Genomic DNA, 18864 nt, shown 5'->3' with positions numbered 1-18864 from the left:
TTCTTCTGAAGGCAACACTCTTGCTGTCATTTGGTATATTCTTTGGGAGCCCGGAATAAAATCCCTTTCTAAGCATTCTTTTGTAGCAATTGCTGTTCAAGCTCTTTCCGCTTAAACAATATCTTCTATCTATATTCCTCATGACCTACTGCTATAATACACACACACATTTATGTGTACATATTTGTGTTGCATCATATCAGCCATGAATGTGGCTAGCATTTTTTTTATACCAAACCTCTACAGAAAATGTAAGTCACTTCCAAAATTCCTGCAAAATACTCTAAAACTTTATTTACCCCAGCTTTGTTTACCTTGATGCTTATCCTATTTTCTTTGTGATTATCCCTTAAAAACATAGAAAGATATTGCTGGAACCAAGCCAGTATGCTTCTCATCAGCTGTGTTCGCTAAAACACAAATAAAGATCATATTTAAATTAGACTCTTTTACCTTAATTCCTTTCTTCTGCTTTGTTTTGGTGCTTGAGTGCTCAGTTTCAGTTAGCATTACTTGTCTTGGGGAAACTATCTCAAGTAGTTTATTTTGAAAAGTATAAATACACTAAATAGTCTTACTACAAAAGTAAAGTTAGGAAAAAAATTCTTAATGGTTAAAAGAGATCCTTGCAATAGAACAGCAAGCTATTGCTCAAGTAACATTGCTAAATGTGCATGGATATATTTGAAGTTGTTCAGCTGTAATAGGCTCATTAGACAAGACTGAAAGGTAATAAGCTCATGAAAGGTTGTTAGCTCGTGTTTACAGTATATACAGGATTCAGTCATCTCTAACTTTTATAGGAAATATTCTGATTTTAATGAATGGAAACTACTCAGATATGACTGCTTTCTTGATCTTTAAAACCTGATGTCAGTTTAGTTGAAGTGTTTAACTTTTTATTAAAAAACAGTGCAGCTGACTTGCTTACATAACTTATCTGTGCTGTGTTCTTTTCTTTCCCCAAAGGAATAGGTGAAACTTAGAGCAAAGGTGCATAAGGACTAGTAGAACTAGTTTTTTCTGTGCTTTAGACTAATAACTTTCAGCACTTCATGCTCTTTGAGAGCATCCCGAATCTCTTTAAAGCACATTCACCTAACACACCACAATATAAGGTGGAACCTTTTCCTAGTGTTACAGGACAGACAAATCATCTAATGTTTTAAGTGGGGTTCTTTGCTGCTTAGAATATTCTGCACTGGAGATATGTATTCGTTTGGCCCTTGGCCAAAGAGAGAAGGTTAAAATAGAAGCTATCTGTTGAAATAACTATCCCTCTTTAGTCTGTGGTGCTTAAAATATTTTTAAATGACCTTCGATATTGTAAGAATAGAAATTATTCAGAGGTCATGCTGGACTCGATCTCTTTTTAAAAAACAAACAGTAATTTTAATTTGCCTCATAACAGAAGTTAAGCAGTGTAAACCAAATCTTGATCTGACTCAAGTCAGCAAGAGCAGAACATGGTCAGCAGTAGCTATTATTCTCTGTTGTTGGTCAGTTAAGTAAAGCACTTCAGCTAAAGGTTTCTTTGTTGCAAAGACAGTCCTTTGTATTTTTAGATGAGGAGTTTCATATACTGCATTTTTGTAAAGTGAAAATACATTGTTATTAGGGATACAGTAAATCTTTTTTAAGTAGATGTTGGCTGTCTTAATGTTTACAGAAATTTTGCTGGTGTCATTTTCTATTTCTTTCATTGATACCATATTAGTACATTTAAAATTTTAATTAGTTTGATATACAAAAATTAATCTGTAAAAGTTAGAGTTAATTTCTATAACCCTTTCCTTCAATCTTAAATCATAAGTGAGTTTAAAAAAAGACTGAAATAGAGGAATTTTTTTTAACTTTATTAAAGAGCAAGCTAATTTCCTTTAAATTGTTGATGGCATTAGAATTAATTTTCCCTTACTGAATCACATCTAAGAAGCACCAGAATATCAACAGCCCAGCTCCATCACCCGCCATGTCCCAGTCTCACGAGGTTTCACAAGACTCATTTATGTCCATAGCACTGTCATCTTTGAAGTATATAAAAGCTCAGACAGCTACTTTGTATATTGAATGTATAAAGTGATGCCATTATCTGAATTACATTATTCATCTGGCAGGCATACTTTTCTTCAGTGTTCATAAGACTATCTTAAATTAGAAATCCTGCTCTGCTATAAGGTGCAGCTTTTTGTTGTGCAAATGATTCATATTTATTCAAGATACGGTGTTATATTGTAGCTTCCTCAAATGCTATTATGGAAATATTATAAACTGAAAGTATGTTAACTCTATGTACAAATAAATACTATAAAAGGTAGTATTACCTGGATGTTACGTGTTACAACAGTGTACTTTATCAAGTAGTGCTATGTCAAGTAGATGTAATAGGAACTATAAATCCTGGCAAATACCAGTGCCAAGTAAGCTTTATGTAGTCTTTGCAGGGGTTGTGTTATGTTTTTAACATAGCTTTCAAACAGTTTTACTGCCCAAGAATACAGCAGACCTTAACACACACATTTGGGGGATCTTGTTCAATTTTAGCAGAGGAGCGTCAATGCAATTTGCATGTTTCGTATCAGCTGAAGTATTCATTAGTTGCTTCATTGGGTCAAAACACACAGAGCATAACTGAAAAAAATGAAAGTAGTCTGCGTAGGTCACAGTCTGAGGAGTGCTGACAGAATACATACTGGCCTATGGTTGGTATGTGGACACAAAACATGTATGGATCCTCTGTACCATTCACAAAGTCTATCAGTCTTTTTAAAATGTAGAAAAAATAGCACATCCTCCTTAAAAGCAAATTTGCTTAACTAATGAATTTCTAGAATCATGGTAATAGTTTTTATAGGTTTGGGGGTTTTACATGTGCCACAATACTAATCTGCCCTTGCTGTAATTCTGACAGTTGCTCCAAGCACATTCATGGCCAAATATGAATTGGCTTGATCTTTGTGGTTGTTTCTGACAGCCTCACATAGTGATCTTAAGGTTAAACAGGAATTATGGGATGATACAGGGAAGCTTACAGCATTGCCATAGCACTAGAACTCTTCACAAGTACTAACTGGATGTGACACTTCCAAACATCTACACAACTTTAAAGTATAAATAAGATTAGAAAATACCTTCTTTGTCCTCTTACAAAAAAAAAAAAAAAAAATCCTTTTAAATGCATTTTCTGTCTTACCGAGATACTATCTTTGATCTGGCAGTATGCCTAATGACAAACTTCTAAAAGCATGTTGAGGCCCTTTGTTTCTCAAAAATCCTGTCAAACAAGCCTCCTTGATTTCCTGTTCCAGTATTGCATAGATAATTAAAGTCAAAGCAAGGACTCATTAAGTAATTAATTTGCTGCCTCTACACAAATAAATCTGTGCTCCCTTCTAAATGTTAATGTGGCCAATGTCAATGAGCTGTAAGAACTTTGTGGTGCTCTGCAACAGGAAATCCTAAAATACTTTGAAAGATTTTGTAAGAAAAGGGTTAAAAAGTAACAAAGTAGCAAGCTTCTGCTTTGAAAAACAAGGGCCTTCCTCTGTTAGAGCAGTCCAAATTTGCCTGCTGCATCCATGAAAGCTGCTCATTCAGTGAAGGTCAAAGGTTTTGTTGTTGGTGCACCAGCTGATCATTTGTAAGCCTGTCAGGCTGTACTGCTGAGCATAACAAACTGCTGTGCTTTGCCAGCGTGCGTGCGTCACAGGACCCTGGGGTTTTGCACAGGCATTAGTCAGGCTGTATTTGGAAATGCCCCCAACTGCACCTTGCACTGCTATATTAGTGTTTCCCAAGCAAGAGGAATTTTCTTTTGCTTCTGCAGCTGCTTCTGCAAAACCCTCTGGTAAGTGTGCACAGCTTCTGTCAGCAGGACTGACTCTGTCTTCTGCTTGCATTTTTAAACCAGGGTTACTAGCTAAGTCATTACTTAGTTGTTTGTTCTGACAAATTACATTTTAAAGTATAAATTTGATAGCATAGAATTGACAACAGCATTAAAGGAATAAATACATTTACCAGTTTTTATTGAATAGCTTAATTCAATTTACACTTTCATCTACTTTTAAATACGTATCAGAGTAGTCTTAAATGTAGGTACTTTCAGAGTGTTCTAGCTGTGTACCGTGCATGTCTGCTTTATTTCTATACAGCAGAAATAATAAAGATCAAATAATATAGCAGACCAATTCTTAAAAGGACTTGGTTGGTTTTTGTTGGCAGCCTGTATGCAAGCCCTGCGTCTCTGGACTCTGCTTGCCACCTGTGCTGTTGCAGTAGGACAAAATCAAGGACAGAAGAATCAGGAGTGCCCTAAGCTCAACGCACAGGTACTGTCCTTTAAAAGCACAAGAGAAAACGCTGTTCTCATGTTTTCTGTGAACACTGTCTCTCCAAATCTTTTTTTCCAAATTAAACATCAGGATCCAGCACATTTAGTGTAAAAAATAATTAAAAACTGAAATAAGAAAAACAGGAAAAAATTTTAGTATGCATCCCAGTGCTTAGGTAGTGAAGGGCCCTCCATTTATTTCGTATAACCGGTGCTGGGTCTCTAGTTCTGCAGGATGCTGTCAAGCAAATGTGATGATTTTCAGTGCTCTGTTCTTACATTTCCATAATAATATTTGCCTATTACTTTTCAGATAAGTAACCTTAAGGCTATTTCTGGTAAAAGTACTAAAAGAGTAATTTGCTACTTACTAGCTGCTAAGGAATTTCTTATCATATTTGAGTTTATATTTTATGAACATAAACTGCATTATGTTCTTGCTTTTGGCAATTAAAATGAAAGGTGCCTGTCCTGAGCTCCGGTTCTGCTAGCAGAGGCACAATCAATAGCACAGTTCTCTTGACTAGCTGCACATAATGGAGTGATTGATGTGATTACACTCAAGTCCAGTAGCTTTTGATGTCCCTGTCCAAAAGATAAGTCTACTAATAGCTGGGGCTGCTGAGAGAAACCTCTCTTGCACTTATGGACCAAAAGTCAAATTTGTGTCTGAATTAAAGCCAAGACACTTAAAGCTTTACAAGAGTGCATGTATGTATATAGCTGGAAGAAGAGATACACACACACACACACACACACACTCCCATCCTGTGAATTTTGTTATGGCCTCAGCATGGCTTTCTGCAACTCATACACCGCAAATAGCATAAGTTACATTATGCTTGCAGGCTTTTTAAAAGTTTTCTAATGAGCTGTTTTGTAGACCAAGCAGATCTAAATAATGTTCTGTAATAACATCAAAAGAAGAAAGGAAATGGAAAAGAAGATATAAATATAAATCAAGCAATGTACCCCTTTTCTTTACAATTTCACCAAACTATTGCTTTCTGCCACCAGGATGCTGACATCCAATTTTCTTTAGCTTGCCATGGTATCAGATTTCACAGCTATCACTGATGCCATGCCCTGCCTTTTTTGGTACAGCTCATAAGTGAGTGTGTATGATAGCTAGTCTCAGACCTTGGAATCAGGCATTTGCAGTTCCCAGAGTAAATGTAGTTTCTTCTTGGCTTTTACCATTTTACATGGAAGCTGTCACCACAAACTAGGAAATAAAATTTACAAATAACTGAATCCTGTCCATTTTATCGTTTTGATTTGCATTTTACTTGCCCAGAAATAACATTCATAGTTCCCTGTCCTGGCCATGCTACCCTCATTTGTCCTCTACATCAAAAGTTGTTAATAGGTTTGGAACCTAGTCTAATCTAAGGCAAGCTTACCAACAAATTTTAAAGAAGAAATCATGTGATAATTGAAGTTCTCTGACTGTCAGTATTCACACACATTAAAATATAGTATCATGGCTAATTTTTATACATTGTCTTATCACTTTTATGACTTCATTATTTTCATCTTCAGTATGTTTGTAAGTGTGAGAACATTCCTTTTTATTACTATTATTAAGAATTTAGACATGCAATACTAGTGCCTAACCAAGTACTCTATCAGTGAGTGAGAATTATAGAGAAGTTCCCTTAAAACTTTATCAATCAGTGATGTAGGGCGTTTTATTTACAGTGCTTTTAAAGAGGCGTCCATATTAGATTAGTCTTTGTATAATAAGAAAGCCATATATGCCAAGTAGTGTAGGTTTACAAGGTTTTCAGTGCAAAAATACTTTGCTCCAATTTTTGTGTTCAAAGGATTTCTGAAATGCTATTGCTTAGCACTACCTAGCAGTCTTACGATGATAACCTCTTATTTTTAGTTATTGCTAGTAATATTTCAGACTGTGTATCTAGATTAGATTTTGAAGTGAGCCATATCTCCACGTGGTTAAGATGGCAGGTCATGGATCATCTTGTCCTTCCCTACTTAAAATTACAGTTAGTGAAAACAACAACAGGGCCCCACAGTCTTCCTTCACCTGAACTTTCTTTTTATTAGTGAGTGGTCTAACAGACATTTAAAAAAATACTTTTTTTTTTTTTAAATCACAGAGACTTTAGATGTTGTTTTACTGGGTGGGAGGAGGGAAGCATCTCCTTTAGCACTCAGTAGGTCAAAAAGTTCAATATAATCTTAATTTCAGAATAAGAAATTACACCTTGTGCACACAATCAGTTATTAATTCCCTAGGATACCTGAATGGAAATATTCTTCTAGAATTCTCTTAGATACCTGCCTTTTATTTTAGTGATTATCACCAACTCTTTGTTTATGAATCTGGCCAACACAGCATACACTTCTGCTAGAAAGTGACTAGCATTGTGACTTTCAGCAGCTGTGTACTTTTCCTGGCCAAGTTTAGCTAAGGTCTTAAAACAACAATAGTTAAGTAACCCACCAACCATTAATACTAGATCTCGGTAGGAAGATTTTCCACTTTTGAGTCACTAAATAGATATATAATTCACTTAACTGGAGGGTCTGTCACAAAATACACTCAAAATTGTTATATTAAGGAGGAGGGGAAAGGATGGCCCAAATTCCGGAAAATGGTACTTTAAAAATCACTGTGTCATGCTCTGAGGATTTCCCACATTTTTAATAATTTGGATATAAAATACACACAATGCTTTGCAATAAATTGAATCATTTCATCTATAAACCAGACCTAACAATTCTAAGGAATTTGTGCAAGGGTCTAAATCCTAATTAACTCTTATCACAGAATCCTTACATACAGTCCCAAAAAGGATTAAGTATGTAAAAAATAAATATTCCTGAATGTAAACATGTCAGAAATAAAACAGGACCACTCTTACAATAGTAACAAATACAGAATAACTAAGTGTTTTAATCTCAAGGAGTGGCAAAATGATGTGGGGAACAAAACTTGTTTTACATCTCCTGAATCAACTCCAAGATTCCCTATAAAATATGTATATAAAAAATACATTTTTATATATTATATTTTAATGTACACACTGTATCCATAGATGTCATTTCTTTATCTCTGTGAGTAATCATATAAAATTTAACAGTCTTTGGAAACAAGCATCAGGTTTTAATTTTCCAGAATCTTTAAAACAAATGAAGAAAGGTTTAGTGGTCAGATGATACCACATTACATGCATTGTTTCTGTATTTACCTTTTTAGAAACACTGTAATTTTACACAGCTTTCCATTAAACTTGCTATTGATGCCAGGGACTTTAGTGGGACCATGCTTTGGGTCTTAAGGTGTTTTTTCTTGTTTTGTCCCTTCCCCTGCCCACCCCCCCCATACACACACAAACTATATATAAGCAGCACCCAAATAAAACATAAAAGCAGCCTTGTTCACACTCTTGCGATCCAGTTGTATATAGGAAACTATTTTAAAACTGAAATTCAGAGTGGTCTTTATATTAAGTAGTTTTCCCTCTTTATTTTACCCAGTTCCATAGATGCATGTCTCATGTACTGAATAGACTTGTTGTTTTCAGAACTATCCTTGTTGTAAATGACACATTCTGTGATTTGTAGGACTGGGGGATTTCCAAACCTGCGTGAACCCATTACAGTTCATTCATCAAGGTATGATTATAACATTGTGAACTACAAAAGAATTTCCTACATCCTTAGTCCAGTCACCTCTTATCACAACCCCCCCCATCTTTTTATTCTTTTCATAAATCAATCAAGCTCAATCTGAAAAATAATTTTTTCACTTTTGTTCTCCTTGCTTCTCTTTAAAGGCTCCTTAAAAACCTGAGAGACTAGAAACCTGAATGTGTTTGTGGCCAGTGTGTACGTCAACCACAAATGACCTGTGGGAGTTGTAATCTTTTAACGTCTACTTCAAAAAGATACCTGTCTCAATGAACTATTTCAGTAACATACAGGCGTCCTTGATAAGAAAGCAAAACTCTTCTCAGACCTTTATATAATGACAGAATAAATGAGAGCACTTAAGTGTTTGCTTGATGTACTTTCAGATTCACAAGGAAGCACAAATTCCTTTTCCTGTGCTCGTATAATTTTAGTCCTGTATGTAGAAGCTCCTTGCTCCTAAAAGCTTTCTTTTCTTTGCTAGGTGTTGTGGAGTTTTTTGTTGGTTGTTTCTCCAGTTGCATTCTTCCCAGTTAGCTGATCCATCAGAAATTTGGGGCTTTTTGTACATATGGATTTGACTCCTAGAGCTTTCCTGAACAATTAGTAGAAACACAGAGCTTATCAAATTAACTGCGCTTTTCTTATTAGCATTTCATTCTTCCATGTTCTTTCATCTCTTATCAGTTCTTTTCAACTTCAATCTGCTTGTTTTTTTCAACTATGAAGAATGGCAATTATGCAGCAAAAAACAACAGCTAGACTAGGCAGAAGTGTAAGACGCTGGAGAAGACTGTTTGCCAGAAGACTGATGATTGCTTGTAGTGATTGCTGGAGGCGACATTCAGCTTCATATACTTGTAATAATGATAAAGCCTGAATAAAATTATTACTACATAATGTTCAGTTGTAAATATAAATACAAGGAAATACAGATGGTCACACTACCTATTTTGACTAATCATATTTGTCTGAGGCTTTATCACATGCCATATGCATGAAGACAACTTGTTTTTGCTGCAGAAGACTTTTTCCCCTATATTAGAATACTCACTCCTACCTCACTTCAATCTTTGTGTGAAAATGAAACTGTATTAGGAATAAATTAACCAACAGAACTGATCTTTAGTAGGAGTACAGTATGTCAGTTTACAACCTCAAAGCAGGAAGCCTTTATCATACTCAATCTTAAGCAATGTCTTGTTTAACATCATCTACTGAAGTATTTACTAAGGGTGTTGTTCCTCAAGCTGTTTCAAAACCTACAAAAGTCTGAAGTAAAGCAGTAGCAAACAATCCAACTGTCCTCATACAGGCTCTCCCTCTGATCTCTCCATCCCCCCCCAACAGCTGTTCTGTTTAAATCAGTTATATTATGAAGTCTGTTGCTTAGTATCTACGTAAACCAAATGATGTTTGAACTACTTCTTACAAAAGGACACATTTAGATTTCCCTTTAATTTTTGCATTCTAAGTCTAAAAATATATAAACAGTTTACCTCCTCAAAGCCAAAGGAATTAGATTAGTCAATTTATAGTGGAAAAAAAAAAATCACAAAACAGAGTCAAATTGTTTTACCTTTCAATATAGAGAAACAGTGCTGTATACCCATGAAAGAGCTGTTGTCTGGCTATTTCAGTTTTGTCTACCAACACCATATAAAATGCAGGAGAAATACCATAAAACACCTTGGAAAGAATTGCAGGTTTTTAATGTTTTGTTTCTTGCAACTAGATCACTTGATATATTTCTAGTATTTGTGAATAAATGTAAATGCTTTGCAGATGTAGTTCTCAAAAGATGAGGGAATTCCTTAATGGGCATTTTCATGAAGGTTTTGTTATGATCATTAGCTGTCTCAGAGATTCCAGATCTGGTACAGAGCTGGCATTTGGAAGACAGTCCAAGTATATGTTTTCTGAATTTGCTGTGCTAATAAAAGTAACAAGGAACTGCAACTACATAAAAAAATAACTACATTAGTTTAGAAGGTACCACTTTTACAGAAAATGTCTTTGCCATAAGGTTTTCCTCAGGTCTACAGAAAACAGGGGAAGTGTAATTCTTCCAAATTAAGTGATTCTCGCTATGTGAGCAAATGAGAGAGCCAGTAAAGGAAAGTACAAATAAAAGAAGCAGATAAAAAGGAAACGATGCTTATCTATCAAAGGGAAGAAAAATGGATTTGTGATTTATAAGTCATTTGCTTAATTCAGTTCCCAGAAAAATTCTAGAAAAAATAATCAAAGTATTTGCAAGCATTAGAAGATAATATGGAGATGAGTAAGTACCAGGGGTTCATGAAGAATAATTCATGTGAAACAAATCCAGTTTCTTTCTTTATCAGGCTTATAAAGCAAAGTAGTAGTAAATATCATGTCATGACTTTAGAATTTTTGGCAAGATATTATGGTATAGCTAGAACTTTTTAGATGGGTAGAAAACATGGAAAATTATCAAAGGTTCCTGATTAGACTTTTAGAAGGATCTCTCCTGTCTGTTCTCATTAGCATCTTTGACAACACCAGCCAAAAAGTGGCCATGGGTATACAGGAGGATTAGAGTTATTTGTTATATTTGACAAATATGAGCATTGGTCTGGAAGAGCAGATATATTCTAGTGAGACTAAATGCAGAATTTAACACTTTTTGCAACTAATTATTTCTACCCAACAGTAATTTTGAGAGATATATTTGCAAATTTCCAACTGAATTTGAATCAGTATTGCCATATTATTGCTAACAAAGAAAATGTATTCAAATGTATATGCAAAAATATTATCTGAAAGACATAGGATGAAGTTAGTCTTTCAGCTGGAGTCTTTTCAGTGCTGAGCAGTGCAGAAAGGTTATATCCAGTTACGGATCCTGTGTTTCAAGAACAATGTGGATCACATGGAGGGGCCAGGATAACATGAGCAATGATCAGAGGTTTAGAAAAATGCACCATGTAGAAGAGGATTGAAGCAATTGGGGTTCTTTAGATGAGCAAAAAGGAAAAACATCCAAGGGAGCATATATGAAGGGAGCATATACTTTTCTCCGTGTACACTTTGGTTAAATCAGCTACAATTGCAGTAAGAAAAGGTTAGGTTTAAGAAGGGAAAGGGGGAAAGGTTAGCAAATTAACAAACTTCTCTGGACATAAAGATAATTGAGTACTGAAATACCTTGCTGCAAAAAGTGAGGAATGAGTGAGTGGAGGTTTTGAAGAATAGGTTAGACAAGCATCTGTTGAGAATGATGTAGCTGTAGTAGTTTCTACCTGAGGTCAAAAAATGGACTAGAAAAGATACTTAAAGATCCTCCCCGCTACTTTTTCCCCTGACACGAATGTCTTTTCCATTACAAATGCATGTATCTACAGGACTGCTCTTAGGAGACTAACATTGGCGGGTTTTTTAAATGACAGCCTGGTTGCAATTTGACTACAAGTTGGTTGTTACTAATTAAAAAAAATAATAATAATAATAGGTGTAGTAGCATCAAGAGCAGGAAGAAAGAATAGTGTTGCATGACCTAATAACTAATTGGTCACATAAGAACTCTGGTAGTTCCAGAAACATGTCTGGAAATAGAAGGATTTGGAGTTTTTTGTTGTTGTTTTGGTTTTTTGTTTGTTTGTTTGTTTTTAAAGCTTACTGCAGCAAAAATTACATACCAGGTATAAGAAAAGGAAAGCTGAGTGACAGAACATGGAAAATGTAACTCCTAGCGTTACTTCATCTCCTAAGTTCTATATGCAGATAATAAAACTTACTACTTGTAAATGGCCATGTAAACAGTTTACGTATGTCTGAAGACTTTGCTTCAGGAACAGTCCATACAGGATATAAAGGAAGGAAATACATATTATATTTGGAAATTTCTGTCAGTAAATGTTACCTTTAGTATTTCTGCAAGGTTGAAGAGAAACTTTTAGATTAAGCAAAACTTCCTTTTTCTTTTTTTAACCCAAATTTATCATATATCTTGATGTTCAGGAAATATTCTTCTTTCAAGAGGAATATTTGATGTGATGGTATATGTTACTTGGGAAGTTTGCAGCAAAATGGTTGATGGACTGGCTGAGGAGCGGTGCAACCTGTTGTCCACAGACACACTGCACAGTATTCTCAACAAAACAATGGGACTCTAAAACCAGCCTCTCTTTTTTTATCTGTGTTGAGACTTTAAGTGCTTATTAACTGCACACAGAACTAGTTTTAAGGTGCACCATTTCCCAATGACTTATTTCAACTACAAGGTGACCCTGGATGTCCCATTTCTCTGCATTTCCCTTATTTCCTGCAAATGTGATTGTCTTTTCTTTGAGTGTCAACTTATTGAGTAATTTGATATTAGAGAAGGGAATGAAAACATATGGAAAGCAAACAAAACTGTATGCGCTCATGAGTTTGGATATCCAGAGTTCTCTGTTTCTTCTCACTCTTAACTTGTCTTCCTGTCCTGATTTAAAAACCTGAGCATGTCTTGATGTCATGTGAAACTGTTTCTATATGCAGAGTTCCAGTCTGATGGATAGTAGGTATTACCTAGTAAGTTTTCTCTATAAATGTCTTTGTTCTTACTCCTTAGATGCCAGAATTTCAGAAGAAGACTGTCCATATCAAGGACCCAGGAAGAGTAGAAGAGATTATTTGTGGCCTCATCAAAGGTGGAGCTGCCAAACTTCAGGTAAAAATAATAGAAGGAGTAACCAGATCAGAATGAAAGCAATCATAGGACTTTAGCTCTAGGCCAGCAATTTTGAGAATATATATAACAGAAGTCAGCCTTCAGGTAACCTCCAAAATTTGTATCCGTCAACTTTTTTAGTAACCCTTGTTGATTCAAGTGTAATTCAGCCAGTCTGTAATTAAGTAAATGATACAAACATAAGATTTGTAATTTCAGGAAATATTCTGAGCAAAGGAACTAAAAAAAAAAAAAAACAATTTTCTTAAGAAAAAGTTATTCTGATGGAACATTCTGGCTTACATTACTGTAGTTCAGTAAACTAGGGAGATATCTGTGATGGATTTGCTGCTCAACTGCAGCTATTGTTGATCATTCAGAATTTCTAGCCATTCTTTATTTTGTCCCTTCATGTTGTAAGATGGTTTTGCTTTTTCTTTTCTTAAATAGATTATTACAGATTTTGATATGACTTTAAGTAGATTTTCCTACAATGGAAAAAGATGTCCAACTTGCCATAGTGAGTACTTTTTTTTTTTTAATATGAATTGTTTTGTTCAATCCTTTCAATTTTTCCCAGATTTTAATTTTCTATCCCACTTATCCCTCAGTATGAGATTTGATATTGACTTGTTAGCTAAACTGTACATCCTAATGAAGAAGATTTAGAGTGAGTTTCTATATGTAATTTTATGTGTATATATATGTTAATTACAGTCTATGTGAATTAAATTCAGATAAGTTGTCATATACAATTACAAACTAAGTTTTGAACTGTAAGATGTGGGTGGTTGTATATGGTTGACATATTTTTCTTAAGAGCCCATAATAGTCCTGACACTAGGAATCAGATAGTAAGCTTCTTGGAATTTCTTGACATTTCTCCTTTGTTTTAAAAGGCCACAAGATAAAAAGAACCAATTTACTAATGAAGTGGGAATACTAAAACACATAGGATGCCTAATGATGATTTCAGAAACAGTTAAGTCTCAAGAAAGAAAGAAAGAGGCTAGTAATGAACTTTTTAACCTTTTGATTCAGAGATGAGGGGAAGGATAGTAATACATCTTCATGCTCATGAGAAAAAAAAAAAAAAACACGCCTTTCAGTTGTTGCTGGTAAGACAAGTTCTGAAGAAACACAGTACTATGTCATCAAACATTGTCTTCTGTGCCATTTACAATGTTGTAGAGATAAAGCAGAGAAATATAATGTCTTGTCTAAAACTTTTTTCCCCCTACAGACATCATTGATAACTCTAAGCTCATCACAGAGGAATGTCGGAAAAAGGTAAACAGAAAACATTAACTATTGGTTCCTCCTATAGGAACTGTTTTTATTCTGTCAACACAAAGTAGAGACTTAAACTGCACTGTGAGACAAAGGATACTCTCAAATCCCTACAGCTCTGAGAGCTTCCTCACTGACTGCAAGGGAGTCAGAATTTCATCTGATCACGAATATAATAGAACAGGACTACTCGTGTTCTTCATAGTAGCATATAATTTGGTTTAACAGTGTCCACTTTTTCTTCTTTGGTATATCCACAAGCTAATTCTTTTTGTCTGTGCAAAGGGTATTTCAGATTCCATTGTACCTAAATAAAGGAACTAGAATGAAGGAAGTTATTTTGATTAGCTAGGTCAAACAACAAATGTTATTTTATAAAAATACATTAAACATCTTCTTTGTTTGTTTTCTTCAGTTATTACAGCTGAAAGAAACATACTATGCTATTGAGATCGACCCTGCTCTCACTATTGAAGAAAAATATCCATATATGGTGGAATGGTAAGCAGCATCTCCCATCTTAAAACTGTACTAATATTAGATTTAATACCAAGTCTCTAAAAGCACATGAATGGCTGCGATAAGCCTTTGGCTAATGCATTAACTGAGTTGATCTCCGAGTGTTGCATAACAACTGGTTTTGCTTTGCTGTTAACTTGAATGACCAAGAATTATATAGGATGCTTTTGGTCATGAGATTTAATGATGTATCTTTATCTGTAAGGCAAATTTTTTGTTTGTGTTCTAGGTACAATAAATCTCATGCACTACTCATTGAACAAGGCTTACAGAAGGATAAATTCGCAGAAATTGTGAGGGAATCTGATGTTATGCTGAAGTAAGTTCCTTTGATTTGAACAGTACTGGTCTGAAGCATTTTTCGTAGATTCTTACTGTATGTCTTTCAGTTAAAAAAAAAAGAAAATACTTGGAATGTGACACCGTATTCTTAGAAGGCAGCAAGTTCATGTCCCCTTTACTGATATTTCACAGCTAAAGCCTATGATGATCACACTGTATAAACTAGAGATCTGAAAGTACAGGTTTTTTGTCACATCAAAAGGGAAAAAAAAAAGTATTTTGAGTGCCATCTCTACAAACTTCATTTCTGCAGACTTTCACTGTCTCAAAATTGCAGTGGTGACTTTTTTTAAAGGGGGAATGTAGAGTTCAACTTTGTGCCCTTGAAAAACCTTCCCTATTATAGTTTTATCTGAGGTAAAAATACAGTGACTTGAGGAGCATGTGTTTTATTGCAGTATTGATTATTGTTCTTCCTCTATGGCCAAAGGCAAGTTTAAAAGCCAGCAAAATCCTTGCTTTAAATGTGCTGTGACTTCCTTCTCTTTTAAAGTTCTCCAAAGTAATCATCTGTAAATTTTGAGTTTTGTTAAAACTTAACTTCCGGAAGTGTTTGTAATACTGAGTAAGTTCTTCTCTTTTGAAAAATAGACACTCACTATCTCTGGCTATTTAAAAGCCTAAGTCTATTTGGGTTGAATCTTCATTCACAGGCTAAGATTCCAACAAGAACTTTATGGGGGGAAAAGGAAAAAAAAAAACCACACCTCTAAAATTCTGCCCTTCAATATCTATGTCACGAAAGTGCACCTCATTCCTTGAGGTGGTACTTAGTTACTGAAATACTATATATTAGTTTTGATTTGGGTATTGAAAACTAAAAAGCTTTTAAGAAAAAACAGTAAGAATATTTTCAGGATTTAAAACAAAAAAGATATTTTGTTTTACAGGAAGAACCTATAAAAAGTCAAATCTTTACACTAGGAAGATTGAAAGGAGACAGACAGCCTGAAAGTATCTAGAAAGAGTTCTGCTAGTTTGGGTAGGGGGAAGCGTTTTTCAATTTGAAGTCTTTAAAACACAATCAGATGTTTGGGGAAAAAAATGGTATAGACCAAAACAAAACAAACTGCTTGATAGAGGACTTTCTTGCTAAAACAATATGCCTTGTGTTAGGCTGATGGTTCTTGCTAACCTGAAAAGGTGAGGCAAAGCAGATACAGTAAAAGGCTGAGGAAAAGTTCGTTTTCTATTCCAAAGAAGAGAAGAAAGTCTTCCAAAAACTCTGACTTCTCTTGGCTTTTTTTATTTGAGATTTGACTTATATTTGCATCCTGTGTTGCAGAGAAGGATATGAGAACTTCTTTGATAAGCTCAATGAACATAACATTCCTGTGTTCATATTTTCTGCTGGGATTGGAGACATTCTTGAGGAAGTTATCCACCAGGCTGGGGTCTACCATTCTAATGTCAAAGTTGTTTCCAATTTCATGGATTTTGATGAAAATGTATGTATGAAATAACACATTTATCAAAAATAATGGTTGAAGGATTTAGTATCTATTTATATGTACTATAGATGAACACTTTAATGCAAAAGATGTAGCCAGCTGCTCTGTCATTTAGAAAATCAGAACTGCATAGTCAGCCACTCTCCCAGGCAGAAAGCAAGCAGAAGGTAACAGTTCAAATACTGTTAGCATAGTGCAACTAAGATGCCATTCGTTTCCTTTAATGACAACCTCACAGTCAGCCCAGTGCAGAACTATTTCTCCAAGTGAGGAAGATCACTGCCTGTCTTGGGTGTTAAGAATGCTACTACAGTCATTCTGTCATTTAACAGAAATTTATCTTGTTCATAATTAAAGAATAAGTTGTTCAACATTAGTTCTAGAGCAATATTTTCTATTTCTTTCCAGACTCTATCCATTTATATAATACCAGAAATAACTTAAGTGTTTTTTAATAGGGAATATTAAAAGGATTTAAAGGAGAATTGATTCATGTTTACAACAAACATGATGGTGCCTTGAAGAATACAGAGTACTTCAAACAATTAAAAGACAACAGTAATATCATACTGCTGGGGGATTCCCAAGGAGACTTGAGTATGGCAGATGGAGTAGCAAATGTTGAACACATTCTTAAGATTGGCTATCTCAATGATAAAGTAAGTAGCCTTGTAACCTCGTAAACTTTGAGTGAAATGTTGTGAATTAGCAATTGGTTCATTAATAGAAAGTATCAAATATCAAACTGAGTGTCATTGTCATGCAAGGCCCATATTTATTATGAGATTTCAAACATTTTTCATGGATTTCTTGCCTCTGGATGTTTTTTTCTGACTCATAAAGTTATGAAAACACAAATGTAAATTGCTTTGCTTTTTGTACCGAAATTCTTCTGAAAAGGTGTTTTGTTAGGAATTAAAATTCAGAGACTGGAAGAAATTAATTCTCTGGGTTTTTTTTTTTTTTTTTTGGTCCCTTCCCCCTTTCAATACTGGATGAGTAATTGAGCAAACTATAATTTTTCAAATAACAAACTTAGGCTATGTCTTCTATTTTGTATTTGTCTGCCTTTCAGGAACCTGAGAAAGTAGTTTCACTTTCAGTATCCTTATATGTGAAATCTTGGGATAAACTGTAGGTGTTATACCCTGGAATGTGCACACAGTTAATGTCAAGTTAGTCCTACTCTCAGTCATCCTGTGGAATTCACTCATAGGAGTGATATATATTTGCATGGCTCATTCCCTGATTTTTGGTGGGAAGACAGGGCAATATTTTAGTGAAGAAAAATCTGTTAATACTCTAAAACTAAGTGGGTCTTTATCCTTTCTGCAATCAGGTAGATGAGCTTTTGGAAAAATATATGGACTCTTATGATATTGTCTTGGTGAAAGATGAATCCTTGGAAGTCGCAAACTCCATCCTACAGAAAATCCTGTAAACTGCAGTCTCAAGTCACTCCGTTCCTTCCAGGAGGCAACTGGACAGAAGAGCACACTTGTGCCATCTTAGATGTGTTCGTTACTCATTTACAGAACTGTTTAATTTAATTTAAAACTTTTATCATCATTTTGGTATTTTGAAGTATATATGGTACCAATTGTCAACTAGAAGCTCCTTTTACTGTTGTTATGCTGTTCTTTGTCTCACACTCCTATTATAATAACTAGATTTAAATTGGATTTATAGATGTGATAAACTGCTGCTGATGGAATACTATGGTTCACTTTCTTTTAATCAGGCATTTCAGAGGAGCATTTTAGAAAATGTGGCTATTTTGTAAAATCGAAGGTGTAAACGTTCTGTGAATAAGCAATGTACACAGGTTTGTGTTGCCTTTTTACATTACTGAGTTGTCTTTCAAAGAAGAGACTTCAATCTCAGCTGCACTTTGAAGGATCTTACTAATATGCTACAGATGTTCACAGAAGTTTTTCATACCTATATTTTTCTTCAGTAAAAATGCTTTATTCACCCAATTCAGGCAAAGTGTTTGCTATTAATAGATTTTTGTTGAGAAGTTTGATCATTACAAAATATTCTATATCCCTACTGTTTGTTTATCCTCTGTGGAATTGGGGGGGAAGGGGGAGAGAAATCATACTGTTTTAAGTCAGTATATTTGAATTAAAGAAAGTTTCTCATCCTCGTACCAACAGATAGTTTTACAAGTATCAGTATACACAGCCATAACTTTAGCCCCTTCTCAGATCTTATAGTTAATACTACTCCACTTCTATCCTGTTGATTCATGTCAAAGCTAGAATAGGGCATGTAAAGTAATTTCTCTCTGAATTCAGCTGCTCTGGACACAAACTCAGAACAGAGCTAGATCTTAATCTTGGCTCTTAAAAGCTGAGTCAAACCATCCTGCAAAATAAGTTTTCTTGCTCCCAGCCCCATGCCTCAGAAGCAATTAAAGAACACCATTCTAGACTTCAGGCTGCCTGTGGGTCACATTCCCATTGTCCGCAAATAAAAGAACTGATATAGCATCTATCTCTTCTAGCTTCACTCTGCAAGTCCTAACTATTAAACATCTACTGAGTCATCAGACAGTATTTCCCTTGCTACTGAACATGTTACAGTAC

At 34.9% G+C, this 18864-nt stretch overlaps 1 protein-coding gene across 4 annotated transcripts in view; it reads left to right on the top strand.

Annotated features, from left to right (window-relative positions):
* Positions 1-18319, top strand: part of NT5C3A (5'-nucleotidase, cytosolic IIIA) — a 29884-nt gene extending 11565 nt beyond the window's left edge. For 2 of the 4 annotated variants that reach the window (XM_026068585.1, XM_026068583.1), the window contains exons 2-10: positions 4225-4331; positions 12573-12671; positions 13122-13191; positions 13915-13961; positions 14377-14462; positions 14710-14799; positions 16108-16270; positions 16732-16932; positions 17613-18319. In XM_026068585.1, coding sequence (XP_025924370.1) covers positions 4225-4331; positions 12573-12671; positions 13122-13191; positions 13915-13961; positions 14377-14462; positions 14710-14799; positions 16108-16270; positions 16732-16932; positions 17613-17714 — 965 coding nt within the window. In that variant the 3' untranslated portion in view covers positions 17715-18319. Of the gene's footprint in view, positions 1-4224; positions 4332-7927; positions 7979-12572; positions 12672-13121; positions 13192-13914; positions 13962-14376; positions 14463-14709; positions 14800-16107; positions 16271-16731; positions 16933-17612 lie in introns of those variants that run through there. The other 2 variants (XM_026068584.1, XM_026068582.1) reach the window with 2 other exon arrangements.
* The last annotated feature ends 545 nt before the right edge of the window (positions 18320-18864 follow it).

This window comes from Apteryx rowi, unplaced genomic scaffold, assembly GCF_003343035.1.
Source record: "Apteryx rowi isolate R43461 unplaced genomic scaffold, aptRow1 scaffold_276, whole genome shotgun sequence".
In the NCBI taxonomy this organism is placed as follows: Eukaryota; Metazoa; Chordata; class Aves; order Apterygiformes; family Apterygidae; genus Apteryx; species Apteryx rowi.
This window is presented reverse-complemented; position numbering and strand designations above follow the sequence as displayed.